At 38.2% G+C, this 27,021-nt stretch overlaps 1 protein-coding gene across 1 annotated transcript in view; it reads left to right on the forward strand.

Moving 5' to 3' along the window:
• Nucleotides 1-27,021, forward strand: part of Lrrc69 (leucine rich repeat containing 69) — a 99,741-nt gene that overhangs the window by 61,735 nt on the left and 10,985 nt on the right. The window contains exons 7-8 of the mRNA XM_051198007.1: nucleotides 1,042-1,221; nucleotides 18,745-18,860. Coding sequence (XP_051053964.1) covers nucleotides 1,042-1,221; nucleotides 18,745-18,855 — 291 coding nt within the window. The 3' untranslated portion in view covers nucleotides 18,856-18,860. The remainder of the gene's footprint in view (nucleotides 1-1,041; nucleotides 1,222-18,744; nucleotides 18,861-27,021) is intronic.

The raw sequence follows: 27,021 nt of genomic DNA on the forward strand, positions 1-27,021 counted from the left end.
CTGATGGTTATAGTGTTAGTACTTTCAGATTCCCTCTGTTCACCATGACCATCTCCCCACTCAGAAGGTTATGCTGGTGAAGGAGCAGTCAGTCACACAAGAAGCACACGGCAAAGTGCTTTGCTGTGTGGCAATGGCCTTCCAGAAATGCTTGTTGACTGGTAAGCATGGCCATTGCAAGGAACAGGCAATTCATAGAAATTCCTTGTTATTTAACATTTTAGAGACTTAAATTAGCGTGAATTCAGAAGAGGTTTTTATAAAAAATACTGATATGTGCGTAATTGACTAACATCCTGATAATGGATTATTAGAAAACCCTTCTTTTTGGGCAGGAAAATGTGTCCCAAATAAACTTTCCCCATACATTCCTTAAATTTCAAGCAGTGTTTGTGTACTATAGACTAAAATGATATGGAAACACACACTGCTTCATAACGAGCATTGTTGATGCCATGCTGGCATATTGGATATGCATGCTTTGGGGAGTTAGGCAAATGCTTATTTTCTTTGTTGGGTCAGGGAAGATTAAATTTTAGGTGAGGATAAATTATGGGACTGGTGAAAGGCAACTTCTTTTTCTTCATTACTTTGTCATTACTTATTACTTTGGTGGATATCAACACGGCTAAGTTTAACATAAGTTGATAGGAAGGCTTGGGTCATGTGCTCAAGGGATGCAGAATTGACTGGGCTATGAACTGTAGTTCAGATAGTAAGAGCTTAGATCCTAGTGAATATGACTGACTCTTTCTGAGTCCAGTTTGCATATGTGTGTAGTTCCTGCTTATTGTAATGAAAGTACAAAACCTAAGTAAAATGACATCTGATTTTATTAAGCAGATATTATACATTTATGTCTCAAATGCATGGAATATAAAGATGGTGAAAGGTACTCTTCCTGTATTTGTAAAAGAATTTTTTTTTACAATGGCATCCACATGTGATTTAAGTCATTGTAGATGCTGTAGAGTCTTAGAGTAATAAACAGTAATTAGGAATTAATGTATTAATTTGAAGAACTATTTTTTTTCAATTTAGGAAATAGCAGTAAGGTTTGTCCTCCATCAGTTGGAAGAAAACAATCAGTTGATTATGAATGCCATAGAGTATTACCCAGAGGTCAAAGACAAAATCTCCAAGGCAAAAAAATGTGCATTGTGCAGAAAACCCTTTTTATCTGAATGGCTGGAATGTGTCCGGTTTGTTTCCCCATCAAAGGTAAACAGCGCTGATTTTTTTTTTTTTTTTTTTTTTTTTTTTTGTGGTGGTGGTGGTGGTGGGGTATGAGCATAAGAGTTCCTAGTTTTGTCCTTAATAATGACATCAGTACTGAAGATAGACTTCTTTGATAGTATTTATGATAAATTCAGATAACTGTGTTATAGTCATTATTCCTATTCCATTGGAATTTAAAGTCTTTATCCCATAACATACATTCCATCAAAATTCCATGAATACTGGTCATGGTCCCACATACCTATTATTCAGATTCATAAGTTGTTTAATTTTCAGTTTCAGTGGATGCTTTGGAAATCTTACCATTCTTATTTGTCACTGCTCTAGGGACAGTGGGACAGGGGAGATTGAAGCAAATAAATGAGGTGGACTAAAGTCTCATGCAATAGGCAACTTTATTCAGAGCATCAGACAGTTTATACTGAGGGTTAAGAATGAGTGAAGTTCTCACGTGTTCAGTGTACAATACAAGGGCAAGCCGTATAAGGCCAAAACATGCTTTTTCATAGAGGTATATTAAAGATAGTTAAATATTTAATTGATTAAAACCAGAAAGTAATAATGAGTAATCTGAAGTAAAATCACTCCTAGCCGCCACTCCTTGTAGGAGCATGAAACACATTTTAAGAATAATACTGTGTTTTGAAGAAACTGAGGTCGCAAGTCTTGTTTTGTTGGGGTGTTCTCACAAGCACTCCAAATTCTCCTCAAAGGACTCTGTTCCCGGACTGTGTCACCTGGGGCAGTTGGCACTGGGCAGTTCACATAGCTCATGAAGCAAGTTTTACACAAGGTTTATTAAACTTCTTTCACTATAGATGACCAAATAACAAATGAGTAAGGCAGAGTCATCTCTAACACAATTGTATAACTGTTTTGTAGAAGGAAGACATCTGTTGGCAATATGTAAGTGAGTGTGAACCTTATATGTAAATTTCACATAATTTTCTCAGGTTGCGAAATATACTTCTGTATTTCAACCACTTAAAAATCTTAAAGCATCTATAGCTCTTATGCCATGAGAACAGAACATGGATCAGGCAGTACCTGGGGAACCTCAAGTTTGCCTACATCTGTTCTATCCCAACCAGAATTTGTTCTTGACAGAGTATAATACTTGATATGTTAAATAGATGGCAGATGCTTTCTCTGCTATTCTATAGATGATCATCTGGTTAAAGGGGCAAAACAAAACAAACAACACATGTAACTCTAAATCATGACATATTATGATGTAAAAGAGTAAGACATTGGTTTTTTGGAACTTATGTGACACTACTCTTGAGTAATTTAAAATAACAGAATTTTATAGTCTTGTGGCTCAGGAAGCTAGGGGCAACAATGTCAAGTTACTGGCAGGACCACCTTTTTTCTGGATTGTGGCATATTCTGTTCTACTGTACTACTGTTGCCCTTTTAGTTTTAGTTGTCAACTTGGATCTGGGATTACCCAGAAGATAAGCTTCCAGACACACCCTTGAGGAATTATTTTAGCCTCTGGCCATGCTTATAGGGATTATGTTGATTGGATTAATTGAAATTGGAAGGCACACTCTAAAGGTGGGCCTCGTTTTCTGGGCTTATTATGTCCTATACAAAATAAAAATCTAAGTGAGCACAGGCATTTACCATTTTCTGCTGGTTAACTGTGAGTGCAATGTGATGTGATCCCCGACCATGATGGACCATACAGTTGACCTGTGAGCCAGAGTAAGCCCATTGTCTCTTTAGCTGCTTTTGTTGGGTATTTTATTGAAGCAACAGTAGAAATAATCAAGACAACAGCTGACTCCCTGTGTCCTTCAATGTCACCTTCCCTTTTCATGCATCTGTAATCAAATCTCCCCTTTGAGTGTGACCATCAAGTCAGATTAAGTTCCAAAGTAACAACTTCATATTCAATTGATCACCTTGGCAAAACACTTTTATCCAAATAAAGTCACTTTTGGGAGCACTGAGGCTTTCCTCATGTGAATTTGAATGAGATGCAGTTCAATCCACAATTAATAGAGTCCATGAACAAATAGATTGCATAAACAAAAGCATCAGGAAAGCTCCTTGTACCAGGCTTTTTTTTTCGTCCTAAGCCTCCACCCAGCTCCCAAATCATGACTGGGAGACTTATTAGTTTTGGCTTAGTCCTTGTTTTAATCTGTTTCTCTTCATCTACATTTTGCCTCAGGGCTATTTTTCCTCCCTCCCTCCCTCCTTTCTTCCTCCCTCCCTCCCTCCCTCCCTACTCTGTCTCACTGGTCAGTGGCTGCTTGGCTGGCTGACCCCGGGTGTCTCCCTCTCTTTCTTCCCTCTACTTTCTGGAGTTTAGGTTTCTCCTCCTACTAAGTCTCTCTGCCTGCCTGCCTGCCAGCCACACCTATCCCTTTCCTGCTGTTGGCCATTCAGCTTTTTATTAGATCAACCAAGTGACTTAGGCAGGCAAGGTGAAGCAAATGCAGCACATCTTTTACAATCAAATACGCCACAAACAAAGGGAACACGTTTTATACTGTTAAACAAATGCAGCATAAACAAATGTAACACGCGTTTACACAGTTAAAGCAATATTCCACTATTCCACAGCACAAACACGTGTGGCACAGTTTTCCATAGTTAAAATAATATTCCACAACAGCTCATGTTTTAAAATCTGAAACAAGGGAGGGCCTTACTGAGGAAAGGGTGTTTTGACTGGAGCTAAATAACAAGAAGGAGTTGGTCAGGCAAAGAGTTAGAGAAGAGCAAGTAAGACTTGGCGAATGGGAATTCCTCTATGTCTCGAGGGATGGCACACAGTTCAGTCTGTATAGTATTCGTTGCAAGGCAAGGCGGATGTCATCAGGAATGGATTTGGTTTCCATGTAGCAAACAATGAGACACCATTTAGGTTTTTGAGGGAAAGAATGATATGTATTGACGTGTATTTTAAAAGGTATTTCCTAAATGGAGAATGGATTAGAGAAGTTAGGTAATCAGCCAGGTGGCTTTTGTGTCAAAATCAGGTGAGGGATAATGATGAGGTAAAAGACGATGGTGACAGTGACTATAGAGGAAAATGGATGCATTTGAGATATACTTGGAGGAAGAAGTAAAAAGACTTCCAGTTTTCTGACTTAAATCATTACCTTGTGCTGTGTGTGTGTGTGTGTGTGTGTGTGTGTGTGTGTTTTTTAACCAAAACTGGGATGATTGCAGGAGAAACAGTACTGTGGTAACTAAGCAGTCAAATCTATGAACCCGAGGGATTTGATTATTATTCAAATCACCACACATACCTTCTGCAAGTTTTTAACCCTAGAAACACCAGAAATTTGATGTTGTTACACATGGTCATCTGTTTCTTCATAAATAACATTTCTGACCCACTGAGCTCAGATTTCTAGCATCCAGCAGACTCAGAAAATAAACTGCTGTTCTTGAAGCCCTCAAATCTGTTGGGGGAGAACATTGGTTTTAAAGTGGCCATAGAGAACTAATACAATAGCTTGCAGAATTAAGTTCAAACTTCATACGTAACAGCCTGGTGTCTCATACTACTTCTAACTACATCTTCCATAGCTTACCTAGTGAGTTCATAGAATGAGTAAGCTAATTATTTGAACAATTTCACCATTGGTCCAACTCTAATGCCTCCTTGTTCAATAATGCAAATTTTCAAGTAGGACATCTTAAACTGAGTTTAATCTTTATTATTGTATTAATTCTTTACATCCCAAACAATGCTATGTTCCAAAATTTAGGAAAAAAAAACTTTAATTGAGATGTCATCTCCTCATAGAACTCTATTTACTTATTACAAGAATGTAGCCATCCTGTCTTGTCTTTCTTAACCATCACTATGTAATCCCATTATTATGCGTTTGTTATGTTAGTGCGTATCTGCATAGCCCCTTGAATCTTTCTCCACAGGCCTGCCAGACAGGAGCCATTATTATTGCCTCTTAACAAAAAAGCTTGGCCTTAAAGACAGTAAACTTTGAGGCTCATTATCAAGTCTAGATTGTGAGTTTCTGTATTCCCAGCTGCTAATGGAAGATCTGGAATACCATAGAGAAAATCGAATTTGAGTAGATGAATTAATGATGAGTGAAGCCTCTTCAGTGTGAATGCCTTAAAGTCAATTGAATAAATGAGGACTGGCTAGGGTGGACCAGATAGCTCATCATGTCAGGTGGAGAACTAGAAGTGACATACATGAGTTTCTCCCCTTGGTCTCCAGTTGGGAGCTTAGAGAACTTGGCAAAGTTACCTAACTATTTTAAGTTTAAGTTTTCTCATCAGTGTCCTGGGGTGTTTTAGACATTAATTGTGGTATTCCAGGTGACAGGAAAGAGTTGGCCATGGTTATTTTTATTAGCTGGCAATTTCTCCAAGAAAAGACTTGAAATGAAACTAACAGTTCATCGGATGATTTTTCAAAGGAATCTGTCCAAGTAAAAAATGAACATGGCAAGTTGTCCCAGGTGTTCTGAACATGGCCAGAGGAAAGCAGGCTGTTTTGGCAACTTCTGCTAAGTAATTTGGCAAGTTTTACTCTTTATATTTCTGTTAACTGCAGTGATCCATTCCAGATGACATTGTGAACTCTTCCAAATAGGTTACAGACATGATCAGGATAACTCCCATTCCAAGCAACATGACACATTTCTGTCCACATTTTCCTAATTATGATACCTTTTTTCTCTTTGTGTCTAAAACATCAGGCTGCTTTGGGCTTTTAATTTTTTTCTAGCAATTATTTCAGTGGTCTTTTCTTGCCTAAGTAAGTGAATACTAGGGTTAGGATATTTTCCAATTTTTTTTATATTTTATTTTATTTTTCATTTTACATACCAGCCACGGTTCCCTCTCCCTTCCCCTTCTCCTACTCCACTTACAAAACCTTAAGAGTATCCTTCATTTTCAGCAACTGAGGTATATTTATCTCATGATACATTTGATGTAAATTCATTAATAACCAATAAAAAGAATAAGAGGGATTAATATTCAAACACAGACATTCTGATTCAGTAAAAATAAAATATGTAGCAGGCACTTTGCTGTGCACTTTCTCCATAATAGTAAATAGAGAAAACAGTTTGACTTCCTTGTGCTTAAGTTTGGTGGTAGAAATAGACAGCAAACATCAAGTAAATAAATAACATCACATTTTCTAAATGCCATGAAGACGCTAAAGCTTTCTAGTACAAATACTGAACTGGACACATTGCAATAGATGGTACCAATCATGGATATTTTACAGGCAGAGTAGAGCACAATAGAAATGTAAATGGATTGAGTATGCTATCTCTGAGTAAGCATTTCCATTTGTTTTTCTTAAGCACAAGTAGATATACCCAGTGCACACATGGAATTTGTTCACAGATGGACCAAAAAGAAAAATAGTATCCAACTTGTTTCAAATTACTCCCCCAAAGGTCTTTTGAATACCTTCTAGAAATGTTCATGATAGCAGTGTGCATTTCTTAGAAACAATTAATGTAAGAAATGATATCTTCCTGAATTATATGTCTTCGTACCTTTGTAGTGTGAGAAATGTTATTTATGAAGAAATGTCCCTGTCATCCCTCTGCCCCACCCACTCAGTGGGGTGGGTACCACCATCCCAAGCTAAATCTGGAGTTATATAGCTAGATATCCAGTTAATAGATAAAAGGCATGGGAATGGCAGAAATTTTGAGAAAAAAAATTGGAAAAGAAAATTGCTTGCTTTGCTATGCAACAACCATTGATTTTAACCCCATTAAAAATTAGGAAGTGGGCCAGTGATGTAGCTTAGTGGAGGATCTCTTGCCTTGTTGCAGAACATTATTTTAAGATGTGTTACATTTGTTTATGCTGCAGAACATTTGTTTTAATGATGCAAAGCTGTGTTGCATTTTTTAAAAATGTTTTATTTAACTCTGTGAAGCCGTGTTACTTTGCATGTCTAAAATACCTGATGATCTACTAAAGAGGTGAGTGGCAAGGCAGGAGAAAGGCTAGGTGGGGCTGGCAGGCAGAGAGAATAAATAGAAGGAGAAATCAGAGCAGAATGAACAAGGGCGACACTAGCAGTAGACACCCATGCACACAGCCAGCCAGTCGTGGAGAAGAGTGAAAGTAAGATTGCAGAAGAAAGAAAAGGAAAAGGCCAGAGGGAAAATGTAGGTGGGATAATTTAGGTTAATAAAAGCTACAGGCGAAGGCTGGGCTTTCATAAGAAATAATAAGTCTCTCTGTGTGATTCATTTGGGAGCTGGGCCCCCCAAAATAGCTAAGAACAAAGAGTTAAAAAAAAAAAAAAAACAGAAAGAAAAAGAATAATAAACCAACACATGGTCTCATTAGCAATCACAGCGAAAAATAAGAAACATAAAAAAATTAAACTCCCCAGACTGATAGCTGGGAAGCCAGCATGGGACTGACTCAGGCCCCCCTGAATATGGGTCTCAGCCAGAAGGACTGAGCAGTCTAAGGGACCTCAGACAGTGGAACCAGGATGTATCCCTGGTGCACAAAAGGACCTTGTGAACACATCCCCCATGGAGTAACTGCCTTGACCTAGAGACAGGAGAGAAGCCCTAGTCCCTACTTAATATGACCTGTCAGATCTACATGACCCCAACTGGATGGCATTCCCCTACATATGGAATTGGGGTGGGGGGATGGGAAGGGAGGGTGGTTAGGGTGCATGTAAGGGGCCAGAGAGGGTAAAAGCGAGGGAGGGAGGGAAGGAGGAAGAGAGGAAGGGAAGGAAGAAGGGAGGGAGGGAGGGAGGGAGAGGGAACTGGGATCGACATGTAAAATAATAAATTAAATAAAAAAAGTAAACTCATGATATTTAGTAAGTATACACTAATGAAAAGTATATGATAAAGGGTTTAACATTTTATGAACTAATTATTCATTGTAAATAAATTTCAGGATATTTAATATTAAAATTGAAAAAAGCAAATTGAATGGACCTGGCTAGATGGACAATTAAAACAAGTATTATTAGTGCCTCAGTGTTTGTTTACAGAATAAAAACATGCACAAACTACTCAAGGGTAATAATAACATTAACCATGTTGGTGAATGTGGTGCTGTGAATAGGAATGACCCACATGAGCCCATAGATTTGAATGCTTGCTCATTAGGGAATTGGCACTACTTGCAAGCAATTAGGAGGTGTGGCCTTATTGGAGGAAGTGTGTCATTTGTGGTGGACTTTAGGATTTCAAATACACAAGCCAGGCCCAGTGCCTCTCTCTTCCTACTGCCTGCCAATCTAGATGTAGAACTCTTAGCTCCTTATCCAGCCATCTGCCTGCACGCCACTGTTTCCCACCACAATAATAATGGACTAAACCTCTGAAAATGTCAGCAAGCCCCAATTAAGTGTTTTCCTTTATAAGAGTTGCTGTGGTCATGGTGTCTCTTCACAGCAATAGAACATTGACTAAGACATTAACAATTGCTCTCAGATAGCCTCTGGGTTTATGGTGCTTTTCTGCTTAACTCTAATTTTATTCTATACAAACTAGTTTCCCCAGAAGCCTCTTTTTTTGAGACAGGGGTTCTCTGTGTAGGTGCCCTGGTTTTCCTGGAACTCACACTGTAGATTATGCTGGCCTTGAACTCACAGAGATCTGTCTGTCTTTGCTTCCCCCCCACTAGAGAAGCCATTGATAAAGCAGTGTCTGGGGCTGTCATGCTCCAAAAGGTATTCAGCTTCCAACAGGGTTTGCATCCAAAGGAGGGAGACATTGAATGAAAAAATGAGTCCATTCTTGACATAAAACAGAAAAAGAAAAACAAAACAAACCTAGAATATCAAATTGAAATGGCTTCTATTCAGGTGGATGTAAAGCTATGTCATGCTTGCCTTCTGAAATTGAGAGATGACAACTTGAAAATAATGGATGAAAAGTGTCACTCAGGCTTCAGCAGTAAACTTTACCCAACCCATGCTTTTGCTTTTGTTTTTTTTTTTCCCAAAATGTTGTAGTTCATCTGAATTGTTGAAAGAAATTTCAACTTAATTGCTATTTCACTATTTCAGCAGCAATCTTTGAAACAGTAACAGAAAATAATCTTTTTTAGTTACTACTATCTTGGGCCACATTTGATCAAGTTACCTAGATATTCTTGTAAAGTGCTTTCCAAACTCTTGAGTGATCTTGTGCCCAAAATATGCATATGAGGGTTTTCATTTTGTATAGTTTCTTTAGTTGAACTTAACATTTCCCCAGATTCCTTTAAAGTTGAAGAGTTTAGGGCAGGAATGGGTTGGAACATGAACTCTCAGCTCTGTGTTGAATGATGTAATGTAATTTAAACTATCCTCAGAAGAGATTAGCATGAGGGGCCTCAGCATAAATGAGTGAAAACGTTCATCTACTTTACGAAAATAAATGAGACTTTTTAATCTTAATTTCTTTTATGACAACTTGCCTGTAATAAAACACAATATAAAATTACATTTACTAACTTTCCTCATTACTTATGGAGTAAAATCTTACTTTGCTGTAAAGAGTTATTACTGTTAAGATATCACTGACATTCATTTATGAAGCTGATTATTTCAACTAGTCAGCTGTGAAAATGAATGTGAATTTTAATATATTTGTGCAATGGTTAGTCAATTTAATGAACATTAGGCAGCAAGAAGATCAGAAAGCATCCATTTCTAAATGGCCATGAAAGTAATGTATTGTTCAGAAAAATTGAAAAGAAAATGCATATTCCATATTATTTTAGGCATAGAATAGCAAAAGTCAATCATAGCATAAGTGAACCCACACAATATGCTTTGGCCACTCCTGTTCATCTGAATCCCCTTTCCCTTCTAGACACTTCTCCTGTTTGCTCTTAAACTGGAGGCATAGACTTAAAATTGTATCAGTATCTTTGATTTGTTTCCTGTAATGGGTCTGAAGTTGTGGTCTACTTTAGTTGATTCATTCAAAGCTGTCCATTATCCGGAACTTTGAACCTGCCCCAAGAAAGTTAAAGGACATTCTTATACAGGGGAGAGTGGTGAAGAGCAGGATTGAAATGTAGTGGAAAGAAGACATGGCTGACTCCATTTTTCTTTTCCTTCCAGTTTCTGCCCTTACAGCAGTTGAAAATGTCTTAAAGCGTATCATCAAAGAAAGATGATTTTGAGAATAAAAATGAACATTGTTAATAGCTGGAAAAAAAATAACAGGAGACCAGACCTGTCCTTGGCATATGCTGACCTGTGCTTGGCATATGCTGACCTGTCCTTGGCATGTGCTGACCTGTCCTTGGCATGTGCTGACCTGTCCTTGGCATATGCAAATGGTCTCTGGATGGGGTGGTTAACTTTGAGAACAGTGCATAAGACTGGTGCTGTCAGTACTGATTTTGAGGAGTTGCCATTCTGCATATACACCTTGGATTTTAGAAATTATTTTTAATTATTTCATAAATATTTGAGAACATACTTAAAGCATGAAGTTCCTGGGTGTTACCTGTAATGACGCTTTAAAGGGGACCTGCTCAGTCAAAATGGATTAAAATCTGAGTTTAAATTCTAAAAAGGTAAAGCGCACTAGCACTGAAAGCTAAATATCACATGAGGAGTAGAGAGTAATCATGTAAAAGTTTCTATATGGGTGGCTAAATCACTTCCTTGTCTGTCCTGGACGCTATACTAACTGCCTTCCTAAATCAGAAGATTCAGATGCATGATTCAAGAAGCTGAGAGGACGGATTGGGGCAAGAGAACAGCACACAGGAGCAGGAGCAGGTGCAATTGCAGATTTGGGAGGAGGAGACAGTGTGAAGAATTGGTCTCAGTATTACAAACGTGTCAAAGAGTAGACTAAGAAGAACGGTCTTGACCCTGTCTGTGGGTGGAGTCTGGTGCATAGTGAGGACAAGACAGGGGTGAAAGTAAGGTGCGCTATAGGATCATTTGGCAGTGGGTGCTGGATTAGTTGAAGCTGAAGAGGAGAGGTGCTAAGCAAAGTGAAAGTGCTTGTCCTGTGCAGGGGTAAGGGGTGGCTGTCGTGGTTTAAATAAGGGTCAGGAGAAACAAATAGGCCGAATAGATGTTTATTCAGGGAGAAATAACTCACAACCTAGACAGATGAACACCAGCGGGTTCCACCGGATGCTCTCCTGTCCGCTTCCCACCAGCAAGAGTGCGCTCCCAGGCTCCTCCTCAGACTAGTTCCCCAGGTCACTTCCGCCCCTGTCTCCACCCGCAATGGGCGTGGTCAGTGCCACAGTGAATAGCTCACTACAGGTGGCACTACAGGTGAAAGTATGAGGAGGTGGGAAACATCTTGGGAAGGAAGGAGGGCAGAAGTCAGCCATTGTGCATGGAGAAGCTTTGCAAGACATACAAAGGAGAAAGATCCATCTAGAGGGGAGCCTATTCTAGGAGCACCGCCCGCATTTGATCATAGATAGGTCAAATTTCAAGTAATATCTACGTAATTCAAATGGATGTTCCATCTTAGATATGTTTAGCATCGAGTGATGTCAAGGCAGTTCAATCAAGTATGCTTAACCACAAGTTGGGGCCAGCATTTCCGTAGCCTTTGTCTGTACATTTCTCCAAATGTTTATGCCATCAGAGTATCCTGCTTGGGTGTTCAAAACTACTTGTTAGTGAAGGATGCATGGCGATGTACCATGACTAACAAATCTACAGTTTAGTGAACTTGGATTCTAGTTCTTTGAAGCAATAAGCTGTCCCTAAGTTGTGAACCTTCTCGACGTATGGACTGGTTTCCTCATCTGGTCAATCAAAGGATTAAAGCCAAGTATCTTCCAGCTTCAAAGTATGCGCATTCCATAGGGAGAGGGAGGCTTTAAGCTTTTATAAGTCCTGTTCATTTGGAACACGAGACCACTATTGGTTTCTATTCTGTACCAGGTTACCACAAAATTGGCATCTGAACATCAAAATGGATTGCTTTATAGTCCAGTATATTAGAAATTCAATACTGGTCTTGTTGAGCTAAAATTAAAGCTTGTGGCTCAGGAAGAATGCCTACTGCTTTGCTCTTTTTTAGCTTCTAGAGGATTTTCACATTACTTGAATTATGGCCCTTTCTACTTCTTCAAACCAATGGTGGTATATCCTTTCCTCTTAAATTACATCATTTGGACCTTATCTCCTGTTTCCCTCTGACTCCAACTCCTCCATGTCTCTACTACTCCTTTTCAAGTTCATGACATCTTAATTATTATTGCTAGATATATCTATCACCCATCTATCTGTCTATGTATCTATCTATCATCTGTCTATCCACATGTGCTTATGCATGCATGTGTGCATGAACACACACACACACAACCCACTAAGTTAATTTAGTGTAGCTCAGATGTTCATGTGTTCAGGGCTGGCCACTTGTGATTGGATAACCTATTTAGGTGCTTGCCCCAAAATGGTTTTACATTGGACCCATCTGGATAGTTCAGGAGAAGCACCTTCAGGTCCTTAAACACACCTACAAAGTTCATTTTTCATGTAAACTGATGAATATTGGTGATTCACAAAGAAGAAGGTCCACAAACTACAGCAGGAACCTGGGTCAGGCCCCCTAGTATCCAGCTTAATCCCATGCCATTCTTGGATATGCTGTTCTGCAATGAAAGCTCTTAAAACGTGCTCAACATCTACAAGAAATTTCACAGTCAGCAGCCCCACAGAATGACAGTAAAGAAAGAGCAAGAATTCTCTGTTCAACTGAAGCACTGCTGGAATAGGAATCACAGTAGGCAGATGAAGCCATTTTCTGCAAAAAGACTAACAGTGAAAAGATGAGTGTGCTGAGTCTTGAGTCTACATACTGAGCACAACTACAGCTCTAAGAGAATGCCAGCTATTCCAAGATCTGAGCATTTTGAACTAGGCGGAGCTAAGAAGAGAAAGGACCAAGTGATCTAGTTCTGTAGGAGAAAATGAAGGCTTGACCTGTTGGCCAGCCTACTTCAGCACAGTGTACTTCCAAATAAGAAGCATGGCACACTGTGCCTCAGAAGTCAGAGCACTGAATGCTGAAGTAGTAAGAGTAGCCTGTAGCTGTCTGTCCACCAGCATGCCCTCTCCACATCTCATTTAATGTTCTTCTTCCTTATGGTGTGAGTGCTCACTATCCAGTCCCAGGAATGTTCTAAGCAATCACAGTCAACAGGCTTCCATTAAATAAGTGGTTGTTCGTGTGAAATAAAGCAGACACTTTTCCCTGGAACTGTCTCCAGAGTGGTTTATCTTCCTGCTCTTTACCGACTCACATGCATCTGTCTTGAGAGGAATGCTTTGGTAACAAAGGCACAGATTTAAGCCAATTTCATTCTGAAGACAATTGTCTTCGTTCGGCACAGCTTCTACTGCTGCAATGGACCAGGACCTAAAAGCAAATCGGGGAGTAAAGGGTTCATTTGGTTTACATTCCCATATTGCTGTTCATTATCGAAGAAAATTAGGACAGGAACCTGAATGCAGGAGTTGAATGCAGTGGCCACAGAGCAGTGCTACTCATTGGCTTACTTCCAATGGCTTTCTAAGGTCTGCTTCCTTATGGAACCCGGACCCTCAACCCAGAGATGGGACCACCCACAATAGGATAGGCCCTCCCCCACTTATCACTAATTAAGAAAATTCATTACAGCTGGATCTAATAGTGGCATCTTCTCCATTGAGGTTCCCTCTTTCCAGATGACTCAGTTTGTGTGTCAAGTTGACATTAAGACTAGTCACCACAATAAAATCAACAAGTCATGAGCTTATACTAAAAGGGAAGAGGTTTAGCAGTTTGGCCATGGATCAGTTGGTCATATCTACAGAGATACTTTCGTTTTGAGAGAATAAGAGGTCATTTTAGTCTTTTTTTGTATTTAAACCCACACTCAACTTGTTACTTATTTTATAATTATATATGTCTATAGAGCTGGAGTTCCTAAAGTATAAAATATGGCAGTGTTTATCACTCAGCCACATGTTGAAAGATTCTGAAATATACCATTTAATGCTACCATTTAATGAACATAGATAGACCTTAAGTGGAAAACTAACCTTTTCTAAAATAGGAAGGTGATATAATTGTGTTTATTTGCTTTAAGAAGTAACATTTCTCATTGTAAATAGCAAAGACTTGAGCATTAGACATCATTATACCATTTCACTCATTTGGCTAAAATGTTTATTTTTTTCAAAATATAATGTCTAATCAAACTTTTCTCCTACGTGGGTTGGCAGAACAGTATATTTTGTTTTGTGTCTAATTCTTTATTTTTAATTTCTTTTAACATTATTTTTATACAATATATTTTAATGTTTTATCTTTTCCTTCATCTTCTCCAAGATCCTCTCCACATCCCAGCCCATTCAACTTCATGTTCTTTCTCTCTCAAAAAAAAAAAAAAAAAAAAAAAATAGACAAAAATTAAAACCAAAAAATGACTAAGATTTTAAAAAATTTCAAAACAAAACAAACAAACAAAATGAAACAGAAATCTCACCAGAAAACCATGGAATTTGTTTTGTGTTGGCCAATTACTCTTGGGCATGGGGCCTGCCCTGGAGTGTGGTTGATATACCCAGTGACAGTCCATTGGAGAAAACTGGTTTTCTCTTTCTCAGTGAGTATCAATTGCAAATAGTCCTTTGTTAGCAGCAGGACCCAGAGTCATTTCTCACTGTCAGTTCTAGCTTGAACCTATACAAACTCCTAGGCATGCTGTCAGAGTCTCTATGGGTTCATCTGTGCATAAATCCTGTTGTGTCATCAAGACACAATTTCCTTGCAATCATCCGCCAACTCTGATTCTTACATTCTTTCTGCCTCCTTTTCTACAAGATCTCTAAGCCTGGAGGGAAGGGGTTTGATGACATCCCATTTAGGACTGAGTGTTCCAAAGTCTCTCATTCTCTTCACACTTTTCAACAGTGGATCTCTGTGCTTCTTCCTAGAAGGAGCTTCTATGATAAGCGTTGAGTGAAGCACTGATATTTTGGTATACCAGTACATCATTAGGAGTCATTTTACTGCTGTTCCTTTAGTAGAAAAATAGCAATAGATTTTTTCATTAGGCTCATGACCTATTTAGTCTGAAGTTCTTGGCCATTTGAACAGTGTCAGGTATGGTATGGGTTCCTGCCAAAAAGTGGCTGGTGACTCTCATAACATTTGTTCTACTATTGTGCTATCATATCTTAAGGCAGGCCACTGTTGTAGGTCACATGTTTTGCTAGGTAATATTGATGATTACTTTTCTTCTCTGGTAGTATGCTGAATTTACTCCTAGCAATAGCAGGGAATCTTCTAGTTAGGCACCAAGGCTAATTCTTCCTGTTCAATGACATAACTAAGTGTTGTCTTCAGTAACAGGGCCTTATCATCAGGTCGTGGAAATAACCAATATCCTTGAAAATAGCCTGTGATATTTGGAGGATTCATGGGATCTCTTTGGCCAATGACTCATCAGATATAACTTATTCCTTCCACTGGAGGTTTTACTTGGTGGCATAAGTTGGTAGCATTTTGTGTTTTAATTTTTACCAGTCACCCACTAAGGTGGTATTTATTTTTGACAGAGTCAAAAGGTTTCTTTAGTTTACATTTGTGAAGAAGGATGCTTTCTAGGAAGGAGTACCATCATTCCTTTGAAACATGGTCACTTCAGATGGTGTATGCCATACCAGTAAAAATGGAGGGGGAAATTTAAATGAGCATTCATTGGAAGCATATTGGAAAATTTCTTTTTCTTTCTTTTTACAAAAACTGCACAAAAGATGATGACTATATGAACAATTGCAATACCAAGAAATTATGTCAACTCATTTTTCTCAGTATAATTTCCAGAAACCAGCCCATAGCCCTGAGAAGTATTGTATCACAAATAGAAACCACTAGAGAATAATAAACAAAACAGCAACGTTCATGTTTGCTACAAAACTGACATTGGCATTTCACAATAAACTTATAAACAATTCATTTTATTATAAATAATCATTCCCCTGAGAAGGGGTAAAGAAAGTTTGCATTCCTGCTTTTGGCAAGAGCCAACCCAAACTCTTCCCAGGCAATTTCTTAATGACACAAGGGAAATGGCAAAAACCACAGCGGAAATAGGAAATACCATCAGAGTTTCTGTTATAAACCCTTTTCTTTATGGAGAAAGTTGAACAAAGTATGTTAGATAGCCTCACAGTATAGCTTCCTTGATTTATCTTGTTTCTCTGATAATCTCTAGGTTCATGGATCTATTATTTTGGCATGTCAAATAAGGGCTGATTAAAATAGATGTGGTATGGTTTATTTTTAACATACTATAATGGGGCAGAAAATAACTGTTCCCTTTAGAGGCTCATCTATTTTATGAAAGGCACGCTTAGCTTTGATTTTTGCCATTGGATCTCACACTCTCATTTCCATATTCAGCTAAGACTGTCTAAAGTGATATTATTTAAACTAGAGTAGACTTAAAGCCTGTACATCTATCATTACAAAGCCATCACCTTTTTTATTTCTGATCTAGTGTATTTAATATTGATAGCACATGATTCAATAGTTTATGATTCATTTATTGCTTTCCTTATTTTGTTTCCCACACATGCTGGGTACATTTTAAATTTCCATTATAAAGTTCACCCTTCTTGGCATGTCCATTTGTCTCCACTTCAGGTAGCCACACTTTAAGCAATCCTTATGAAACAAGGTCGTCTTTCTTTTTTGCTGTAAACTCTTCCTTAATAAGCAGTCTGGAGTGGTGGCTCCTTTCTCTGTGTTCTTGTAGAACTTACTACTTTCCTTAGCCATATGTTTCTAGTTACTGTTTGCCTGTTTATTTCTTATTTTTCCAACTAAATCCCAAGAAAATTCTTGGAGGCAGAGATTATTTGCTACATATTTTTGTGTTCCTGGCACTTTTGCCTAATGGCATATAAATTTTAGATTACTTATAACTTATCTGTAGTTTTGGTTGCAAGTTATAGAAACAAAGCCCACATATTAATTCAATCAGTAAAGAATGGGTCAGGCTGAATGTTTACCTGTGACTAGATCAGGACCCCAAATTTGTCATCTTTTGATTATTATGTGTCCTTTCCTATGTATTACTTTTAGGAACTTCCTAAATTGTTCCCTACAGAAGAGAGGGAATCCTGCTTTTTCACTAGCCTCGAAGAGTTGATCTTTTCCAGCTTTACTGGCTAAATCTGGACTGTGTGCTTATAAACTAATCACAGTTGTCATTAGGTTGATCCATGCTGGTTGAGCCATCCACTCCACTGGTGGGGTTACTACCAATGCATGTCTATATTAAGGTTGGAGAAGGTAGAACTAATTGTCCAAAGAAAATAAATGAAGTCTTGTGCCATCTGTGTGGGAAGTAAGCACCAAACTGGCAAAATAGAGATGTTCACCAGAGAGTTTACAAAATGCCTGCTGATTGATTATCATGTGGTAAGATATTAGCCTCTTACATCCAAAACACTGAATGGTCAGGATAGCACTCCCCATTCACTGTTAGGGTGGGCTGATAGAATGACTTTTGAGTTCAGTTTCTCACTCATACGTTGCCAGCATTAGAAGGCTGTAACTCATGAGAGACCTCTGAATAGGATTTCAAAGGTCTTTGGTGGAAGAGTGAACACACAACAATCACATCTCTCTTGTGGTTTGTAGTGATGGTGGCCAGAGGATTTTATGGTGATAGTAAGTAGTATCATTAGCCAGTTAAATCTCAAATCATGTATCTCTACTTTGGATTTCTTCAGTGAGAGCTATGTTGACGCTAGAGGTTTTGCTGTCTCCCCTGTTTGTCATAGTGGGGAATTGAATGAGAGGCCTTGCAGAGGCTGAAGCTGGGATTAAGGTATGTATACTGAGTGGGCAGGCAGAGTTTTTGACTACCTATTTTGTGCATGGAGAAATAAGAGCTACTTGAAAATTCCTTAAGTCGTGTATTGGATAGCTTGATTAAGACTCAGCAAGTTGTGATCTTAAAGAACATTACAGAAAAAGAACAAATAAATTAGTATTTTCATATTGGAAGTATGTGTAATACAGACAAAATCAAGTAAGCTATTCAGTATATACTGGTTGGTAATGAAAACCTCTTTCAAACAGGAATCAAGTTCGTGTTTAGTGTGTGATTTTCATTGGCATCCCTAGCACTTTGTGGTCAGACCATGTACTAGTGTTTTGCTAAAATCACAAATACATTTTTATCATTTAAATTTTGTTTAGTGTTAAATATGCCTTTATCAGATGGTTAAACTTGTTTATGTGTGGTAAAAGAACAAATAACCTATAAATGGAATAGTGTGTCATTTAAAAGTCAATGTTCTAAAAGTTCTGACAAAATGGACATTTTACTCAAAAATACTAGACAAACCAGGCTCACGGATGCTTGCCTGTGATTCTGGAATTTAGGAAGTAGATGTAGTAGAATCAGGAGTTTAAGGCCATCCTCAGCTTTCTCAAACACTAAAGAAAATAATCCCACCCCTAACCATACTTCTTGGAATATCTTAATTTGATCATTCATGTTTCTTTTCAGAACTGGAAGATAAGCAAAAACTTACAGCTGATACCTCTCCGAATATTACTTTGTTCCTACCGATGCTTTAAATGGCGTGGCCCTGATGTCTTTGGGATTGCTCAAGAGTAGAGCAGGTGAGACCCTGCTTCACAGCCTCACTGGGCCAGCTGTCTGTTCTGCACAAGGTCAGCTCATGTCCACTTAGGCCATTTTCTGTCTAGTCCCTTTCAATTTATTAAGCAAAAGAAGATGAGTCATACAGTTATAAACCTCACAATATAAGCACTGCATTCTGCCTCTAGGATGGTTCTGTTTCTAGATGCTCCTTTCATCCTGTTGGCTTAAAACAAATTTTAAAATGGGAAAAATTAATCTGTATGGGCCATGAATGGCAATCTTTCCCATACCCAGTCTTTCCTAGAAAATTCTAAGAGAATTTAATGGAGAAGCATGTTTCATTGATGAACATTTCACAGTTGAGAGAGAAGTATTTGTGAGAGCGAGGTAGCTATATTATATTTGCAGAACTTCATTTGAGCCACTAATCTATTGGTAAGATTTAGAATCTTCATTTTAAAAATGAGTAGGAAGCTAAAAAGTCAAGAGTAGTGACTCCTAACACAATTACTGTCTATAGAGTTTTTCATTTTTAAATTTTTAAATTTTTGGTCAATCAAGAGAAACCTGTGTGAGGAAAATTGCTGCAATGAGAATTTGGTTAATTTTCTTTGAGGAAAAAGTGAAAACTAGGAAAAGAAGTTATGAAAATATATGTTACATTTTGCCTAGAGCAGTGGTTCTTGAAACGTGCTTTCCACTCAACATCTTCTAGCAAATTCTCCACTGAACCAGAAACTGTGAGTATCGTCAGGCAGTTTCTGTGACCATCACCTTGTAGGTGATTTGTCTGTGTGTTTGACTTTGAGAACCACAAATTAGCCGAGTTTATGTTTAAACTCCCTTAAAAATAACATCGTCGTGCAACTGTGTGATGGCCCCATGCTAGAAGGCAGAGAGGAGCTTCTTCTATTCTCTTCCTACTCCACCTTCCTTATCAGTTTAGTTCAGGACACTCCTGCATGTGTCAAAGCTACTTCTGGCAAAATTGGCAAGTGAGATCTGTGCAGCATGGCAAGGCTCCTAGTTCCAAAGAACAAGTCGCAGGCTCCACCGAAGCAAAGTTACCTCAAGGTTACATTTAAAATGCTCACATTTAAAATGCTCCATTAAACAAGAATTACCTTAAACAAAAATAAACAACTTGGAAGAACACGAGGCTCACTAAAACCCGAGTCACTGAAAGCACACTGAATATGTTTATTGATGGAAAAATCACTCAGTAGATTGTTTTTGATTAGGGAAGTATTTTTTTGCCTAGTCTACACGTTTTGTTTAAACATGGTTTGCTTATCATTCCAATTCTATGACTTCAGCCATAACCCATTCTTCATCTTGGTCCTGAATGGAAGATTCTGTTTACCCACCCATCTGTATACTTGTTTATTCAACAAGTGATTTGGTTATTTTCTTGACACTCAGGTGACATGCAGGTGGATGTGGGCTTACTCTCCACCTTTGCCACTGTGCTGAATTCATAGGTGAAGGTCACTGCAGGCTACGTTTCCTCAGCAATCCACAGCATCTCTCTTTATCAGGTCATTGCCAGCTTCCTTCTGATGCCCCTGCTTCTTTCCAATGCTCTTCCTCCCTGCAGATTTGGGCTCCACTAAACTCGGGTCTCCCTGGAGTTACAGCCTTAGGTTAATCCTTCTTTCCTACCCATTTAATTGAATTCTTTTCTGTGCTTTTCATTAAAAACTGATGTTCTGTGAAATTCTTAACTAGGTCTCATTCTCTTCTCTCCAAGCGCCTTTTATTTAATGAATGAATCCACCCACTCTTACCCATTCAATTACTCTCACTCAACACAATAGGACCATCAGTGACTCATCTTTTTCTTCACATTTGACCTGTATCTCCAAGTCCTTTAATCGCAATATACCTAAAAAGAACAGGAGTTCTTCTATACAGGCTGTCCTTTTCCTACTTATTCTTTTATTAAACAAAAATTTTCTGAGGGTTTGCCATCTACTAGTTGCCATCTACTACTAAGCACTGTAGTTCTTAGTTCTGAATCTGTGGCTGCGATCAAGACCAGCATGATCTTTGCCCTCATAGAGATTTCTGTCTCACAGAGACAAGTGAGAAACAATATGGTAAGTAAAATAGGATTTGGAAGCTGGAGAATGATGTGAATATTATTTATGTGGGAATATTTATCATTGATCTAGAAGGAGTAAAGCAGAGAACTCTATAGACATTGTCAGTAACAATTGGTTGAACATATGGAAGGCAAAGAGCCTTGCCCACCATCTACTGGAAAGCATCACATAACTGATCTCATTGTTGACATCATGGTTCTGATACCCAGATATGCAGTGGTGCTGGATGCATAATCACTTGTCAGCTGTCACCATGGGAACAATACTGGGGAAGGGTGCATCTGCGCCTGCTCCACGGGCCACCCAAGGCTCTGCATCACTAATTAAATCAGGGACTTCTTACTCTACAAGGGTGTAGAGTGATGCCTGTGAGGGTGATGTAAGTTCCCGGCTATTGTAATACATCTGAAATGCTGCTGGGATTTGAAACACTGCGAAATGTTTTTCTTTTCTAACAGTTATGGCCAGCCTTTATCTAAAGTTGAAGCAACTGGAACATTAAAATTTTGCAAATTATCTAGATTCTTTTTTGTTTTGCCTTTGTCTCTTTCCCGGATGATCTCTAGGATTCCATTTTCACTCATATTTGCCTCAGAAGAGAATGAAGTCTCTTCCATTGCTTGTTATAAAGTCTTACCACCTGTGTTTTGGGAAAGTGGCTTCAAACAGAAGTCTTTTGTAGAATCATTAATGAGTTATGTCCATGTCTCTAGTGACTAGATGTAATTCAGTACCACTTCTGATTCTTATTTTGCATACATATTTGTATACATAACCTGACTTGAATTTTCTCTATTTAACTGGCTAGTTCTTTTCTTTCCACCTTTTGGCTTTCCTGTACTATTCCCTATTTCTTCTCTTTCTCCCGCCTTCCCTCCTTCCATCTTTCTTTCCTTTGAGACAGTGTCTCACTCTGTAGTATAGTCTGACTTCACATTCAAGATCCTAGACCCGCAAGATAGCTTAGTGAGTGGAGATGCCCACAGTCAAGCCCCATAGTATGAGTTTGACCTCCACATGCTCACAGTAGCATGTGTACACAGAAATAAGCAAGCAAGCAAGCAAGCAAGCAAACAAATCTAACTCAAAAGACTCCTGCTTCAGCATCCTTAGGACTGAGAGTACAGATGTGGTGATCAGAATTACTGGTTATGTTCAATATTTCTAACATGTTTACAAACTAGTATAAGATGATTCAGGAGTCAAAGACCCAATTAGTTTGATGTATTATTATTATTTTTGTAATCAAAGCAATAAGTCATTAAGGGTATTAGCTGTTTGGAAACAATATCTTGTGTACTAATATACTTATTAAACTGGAGATTTCATTTTAAAATAAGGAAGTTTTAATGAAGATAGTTTTTTTAACCACTTGATAAAGCTTCTAAAAGTCACAAAATAATACTTGCAAATATTCTTGGTATGTCTTGTTAAAATATGTCTTTGTATGGCCTTGTCTAGGTTATTTTTTTTTGTGAGAAAAATAGATGACCAGAAGTTATTTAGTCTTGCTAAATAACTGTTTGTTTCTTGGCTCAGAGAAAGTCCCAGGCAGTTTACCCTTCAAACCCACCACTGGAACACTGGGAGTCTTCTCAGGCCACAGGACTCTCAGTGTGCAAGGCCCACTTTGAAAGAATAACCTTGGGGCTGGAGAAATGGCTCAGAGGTTAAAATCCCTGACTATTCTTCCAGAGGACTTGGGTGTAATTCCCAGCACCCATATGGCAGCTTACAACTGTAGCTACAGTTCCAAGGGACTCAATACCCTCACACAGACATAAATGCAGGACAACTTAAGGGACGTTTATTTTTATTCTTGTGAGCTGGTAAATGTTTAGGGAGAGGAAGAAAGCAAGTGCATTTGGGAGTTGTAGACATCTTTCTTCTAGTAAAGTTAGACAAAGGTTTCTTCTGTTCACTATAGTTATAATAAAAGCCTGTGATTTCTTCGTGGCATAACCAAGGAAATTAGCAATTGCATGTGGTTTGTTTTATCATTGTATATTGAAGACAAAAATACATTGTATTAAAATTATTGAATTAAAATGTATCTATCAAGTAACACTAGCTTTAGGAAGGAGGTAATTTAAAGGGACATCCTCTTCTGAAGTGTTTCTATTTCATGCTAACAGTTCTGCCTCCAAGAAATACACATTAACACCTCCCATAGGGAAGACATTACCTTAACTTGCCTGTGAGTGGGGGCTTCAGAGAGCTGCTGCCTGCTTGGCAGGTGCTTTACACCAAGTCAGAACAGCTCTTCTTATTCAAAACCTCTCTCTCTCTCTCTCTCTCTCTCTCTCTCTCTCTCTCTCTCTCTCTCTCTCTCTCTCCTAGCATCTGTTACCTGTACATGTTTGGGGTTATAAATGCTTTGCCTGGATTGATGTCAGCTCTTCAGACAGCTCCCCACATTCCTCGGCAAGCCCTTCCAGCCACCTTATTAAAACCACAGGTCCCACCTGCTGCAAACATCAAAGTTCTTCCCTTTTGTTTCCCCATCCCTTCTCACCTTCAACATCACTCTGTGGTTTGATTACCAGTCCAAGAATCATAGCTTAATTGAAACTGTTTATGTACTTATACAATATGCTTATATGTATTACACACAATTTAGGTAAATTGAAATTTTAAGATCCTTATGGCTCTTCAAACATGCTTATTGTTAATGATGCTAACATTTTTTACAAATATGTAATGTCAATCTTGGTCATATCTATCCCACAACTCCCCTTTCCTACTCCCTTCTGGATTCCCCCAAGAAGTGCCCCTACATATTGATGTCACCGTCTTTATTTTCTTTTATAACCCACTGAGTCTAATTAACGCAGCTTGCACAAACCTGGGCAACCTATCAGAGACTACATCCATGAAGAAAAATGATTCTGCTTTGCCCAGTAGCCATTAAATTCCAGTAGCTCCTCAGCACACAGTTTTGTTGGCTGTGCAGGTCTTGTGCAGGTAATGAGTTCATTAGTACAATAAGCCTTACCGTGTATTGTGTGTGTGTGTGTGTGTATTTATTTATATATGCATGTACTTGTATATATATGTGCATATGTGTATACATGTGTATATTGTGTTTGTATATGTATTTGTGTGTATTTGTATATATCAGTATGTATGTATATTAATTTTAAGCTTTTTTTCTGTGAAGAATGTCATTGGAGTTTGGTGGCTATTTCATTGACTCTCAGATTTCCCTTGGTAGTGAAACCATTTCATAATACGAGTTCTGCATATCCGTGAATGTGGGATCTGCAAAATTAATATTATTCCTAGTATCTTCTTTTATTTGCTTTTAGTGTTTTAAAGATTTTTTTTCATTATAAAATTCCTTGATTTCATTGACAAAGTTTATGCCAAGGTAAAGAAGCTACTATGAATCGCATCGTTTTCTTGATTTCTTCCTTACCATGTTGATTATTGATATCTAGGAACTCTATTGAGTTTTGCATGATGATTTTGTATCTTGTCTGCTGAAAGTATCAGTTCTAAGAATTTTCTTGTGAAGTCTGCAGAGTTTCCTACTTTACATTGCCACTGAAATGCTTTCCCTTGTCTCCCATTTCATTTGATAGCCCCGTTCTCAGAGTTTCTACGTGTCTATGTATGGTTGTCATCCACTGTTTTTTTCCCCCAATATATTTTATTTTGATGCCTGTTGAAATAACTTTCAGCCATTTCCTTACTTCTCTTCCAATAGTTCAGCAAGGATATTACTGACTAGAGTTCGGTTCTTTCCTCCACTGCCTTCCTTACATGTATATGCTTTCATTCCTAATTCTCCATTACTTTCACAGATGCAGTTGGAAGCTCTTATTTGAATGTGTAGTATGGCCACTATCTTAGAAACTTCTCTCAAAGCGCTTTTTGCATTTTATAAGTAAAAATGCATAGATTATACTAAAAGTATTTTTGTTGATCTGAAATTCAAATTAAGCCCCAAAGCCTATATTTTATGTGGCAGGCCTCCTTTATAGTAAATTTCAATCTTGCTCTCTTAAATAAAGCATCATTCTAATATTTTCCACCATAGATTTTGCTTTTAAATAAGTCCCAATACATCTCTGTATATAAAAAGCAAGTTCTTTTTATTTCCTAATGGGATTCTTTAACACACTCATAATAATTTATTATACATTTTCCATACTGAGCTTTCTCCACTTTTAGTCTGTTATAAACAAATTGTTATGTACAAAAGCATAGAGACACTCAATAGCTTTCAGTCACATTCTGAAAAACGTCCAAATTTCTTAACATGTGTTTGCCCTTCTTACAGGTCTCTGGCCTACCTCCAGCCACTCTCATCACCGTGGCCTCCTTTGTCTAGTCACCTTTTGCATCAGTTCATTTCCTGTGACTAAATCCATGACAAGAAGCAAATGAAGGGAGAATTGGTTGATTTGGCTTACAGATAGAGGAGATGCTGTTCATCCCAGCAGGGGAGGCATAGTGGTGTGAGCATGGGGGGGTCTGGTTATAGTGCATCTCAAGTCAGAAGCAGAAAGCAGACCGCAGGTGGAGTTGCGCTGTAACATGTGAAGTTCTGCCCTGCATCTTCAGCAAGGCTTCACCTCCTGAATACTCCCAAAGCTTCCAAAGAGCGCCTCCTTTGGGGAACAAAGGGTTGAAAACCATAAGCCTGTATAGTTCCAGTTCAGATCACAACATCCCTTCAGGGGCCTGAAATCCCTATCGTGTGCTCATGGGAGTTTATTGTCGGCTCAATGGAACATTGCCTCTTCCTGCTCATTTCTGGCATACTTTGCTCTACATACTGCAATAGGGCCATACCCATTTCCCCTAACCTCTCTGGGCTTCGCTTGGTCACCTTGACGTCTGTGGCACAGAATAGTAACTCTTTTCTGAGTTATTATAAAGGTTAAGTGAGTTGATTCATGGAAGCATATTAGCCTGGCACAGTGACGCTATCTCAGTCTTTTGTAACCTGCCTCTGGGAGTACTTTGGATTTCTAGGAGCTTACACTAGTTGACTTATAATGAATACTAAGAGGAGGAAAAACTACTCTTAACAGCAACATAGTGAGAGATAACAGAGGGGAAAATGTAAGCAGAAAGGAAAAGAGCCTAGCAATATCCCCATGAGTCAGGTAAATGACAGCTGAGATAATTCTAGTAGGGATTGAACATAGAGGATGGAGTCAAAGAAGCATATTTTAGAAGCAATGGCATGAATGATTATCTAAGAGGAGTAAAACATCAGTGAACATGGGTGTCACATAGTTTGATAAAGGGTTCAGAAAATAGATCGGCTTTGGTAGGAAATATAAAGTTAGTTTTAGATGTGAAAAATTATGGATGCTAACAGGATATTGTTGGAAACAACCATTGGGTTACCCTAATTCTTTTTCTTTTTCACTGCTGAGCAGGAACTGGAGACCAGAGAAGTATCTGGTCATACCACCATGGACTTCTCAAATCGAATTAAAATTTCTTAGTCATATAGTATTGGGGCTTTGCATCATCTTTTACAAAGTTAGGCATAGTTAATCTTCACCAGCTATGTTACATAATTTTGTTACAGATTATAACAAAATTATTTAAAATTTCCAAGTTGAGAAATTATTTTCAGACTAGAATTACTCACCAGGAGGAATAAACTTATCTCAAGTTAGTTTGTTGTCTCTGGATGCACTTTAAAAGTTGAACAATGAAAAGAGTGACAACTTTCTGATGAAGATATTTATAGAACTAAATGCTTTTAATAATATGTTCATTTTATGGGTTAATTGTTTCTAACCAAATGAACGTGTTCACAGTATCTTTCTTATTTTCTTGACTATGTCCATTTGCAGTAGGAGATAGAATTATGATCCATTACCTTTTTGGAATAGATACTTAAGGAAACTCAGTCTGTTACGAAAGAGAGAACAGGTATTTCATTGCTGATTGCAAACTTTGCTTTTTCACGAAAGGGGTTACTCATTGTGTAAAATGTTATTTTCCATAATGGTATGTTGCTCACAATACCATACTTTCTGCTTAGCACATTGAATTTTTCCAGGCACATGCTATGGGATCGTGTAATGTTGGTTGAACGTGTTTT

Source organism: Phodopus roborovskii, unplaced genomic scaffold (assembly GCF_943737965.1).
Source record: "Phodopus roborovskii unplaced genomic scaffold, PHOROB, whole genome shotgun sequence".
NCBI lineage: Eukaryota > Metazoa > Chordata > Mammalia > Rodentia > Cricetidae > Phodopus > Phodopus roborovskii.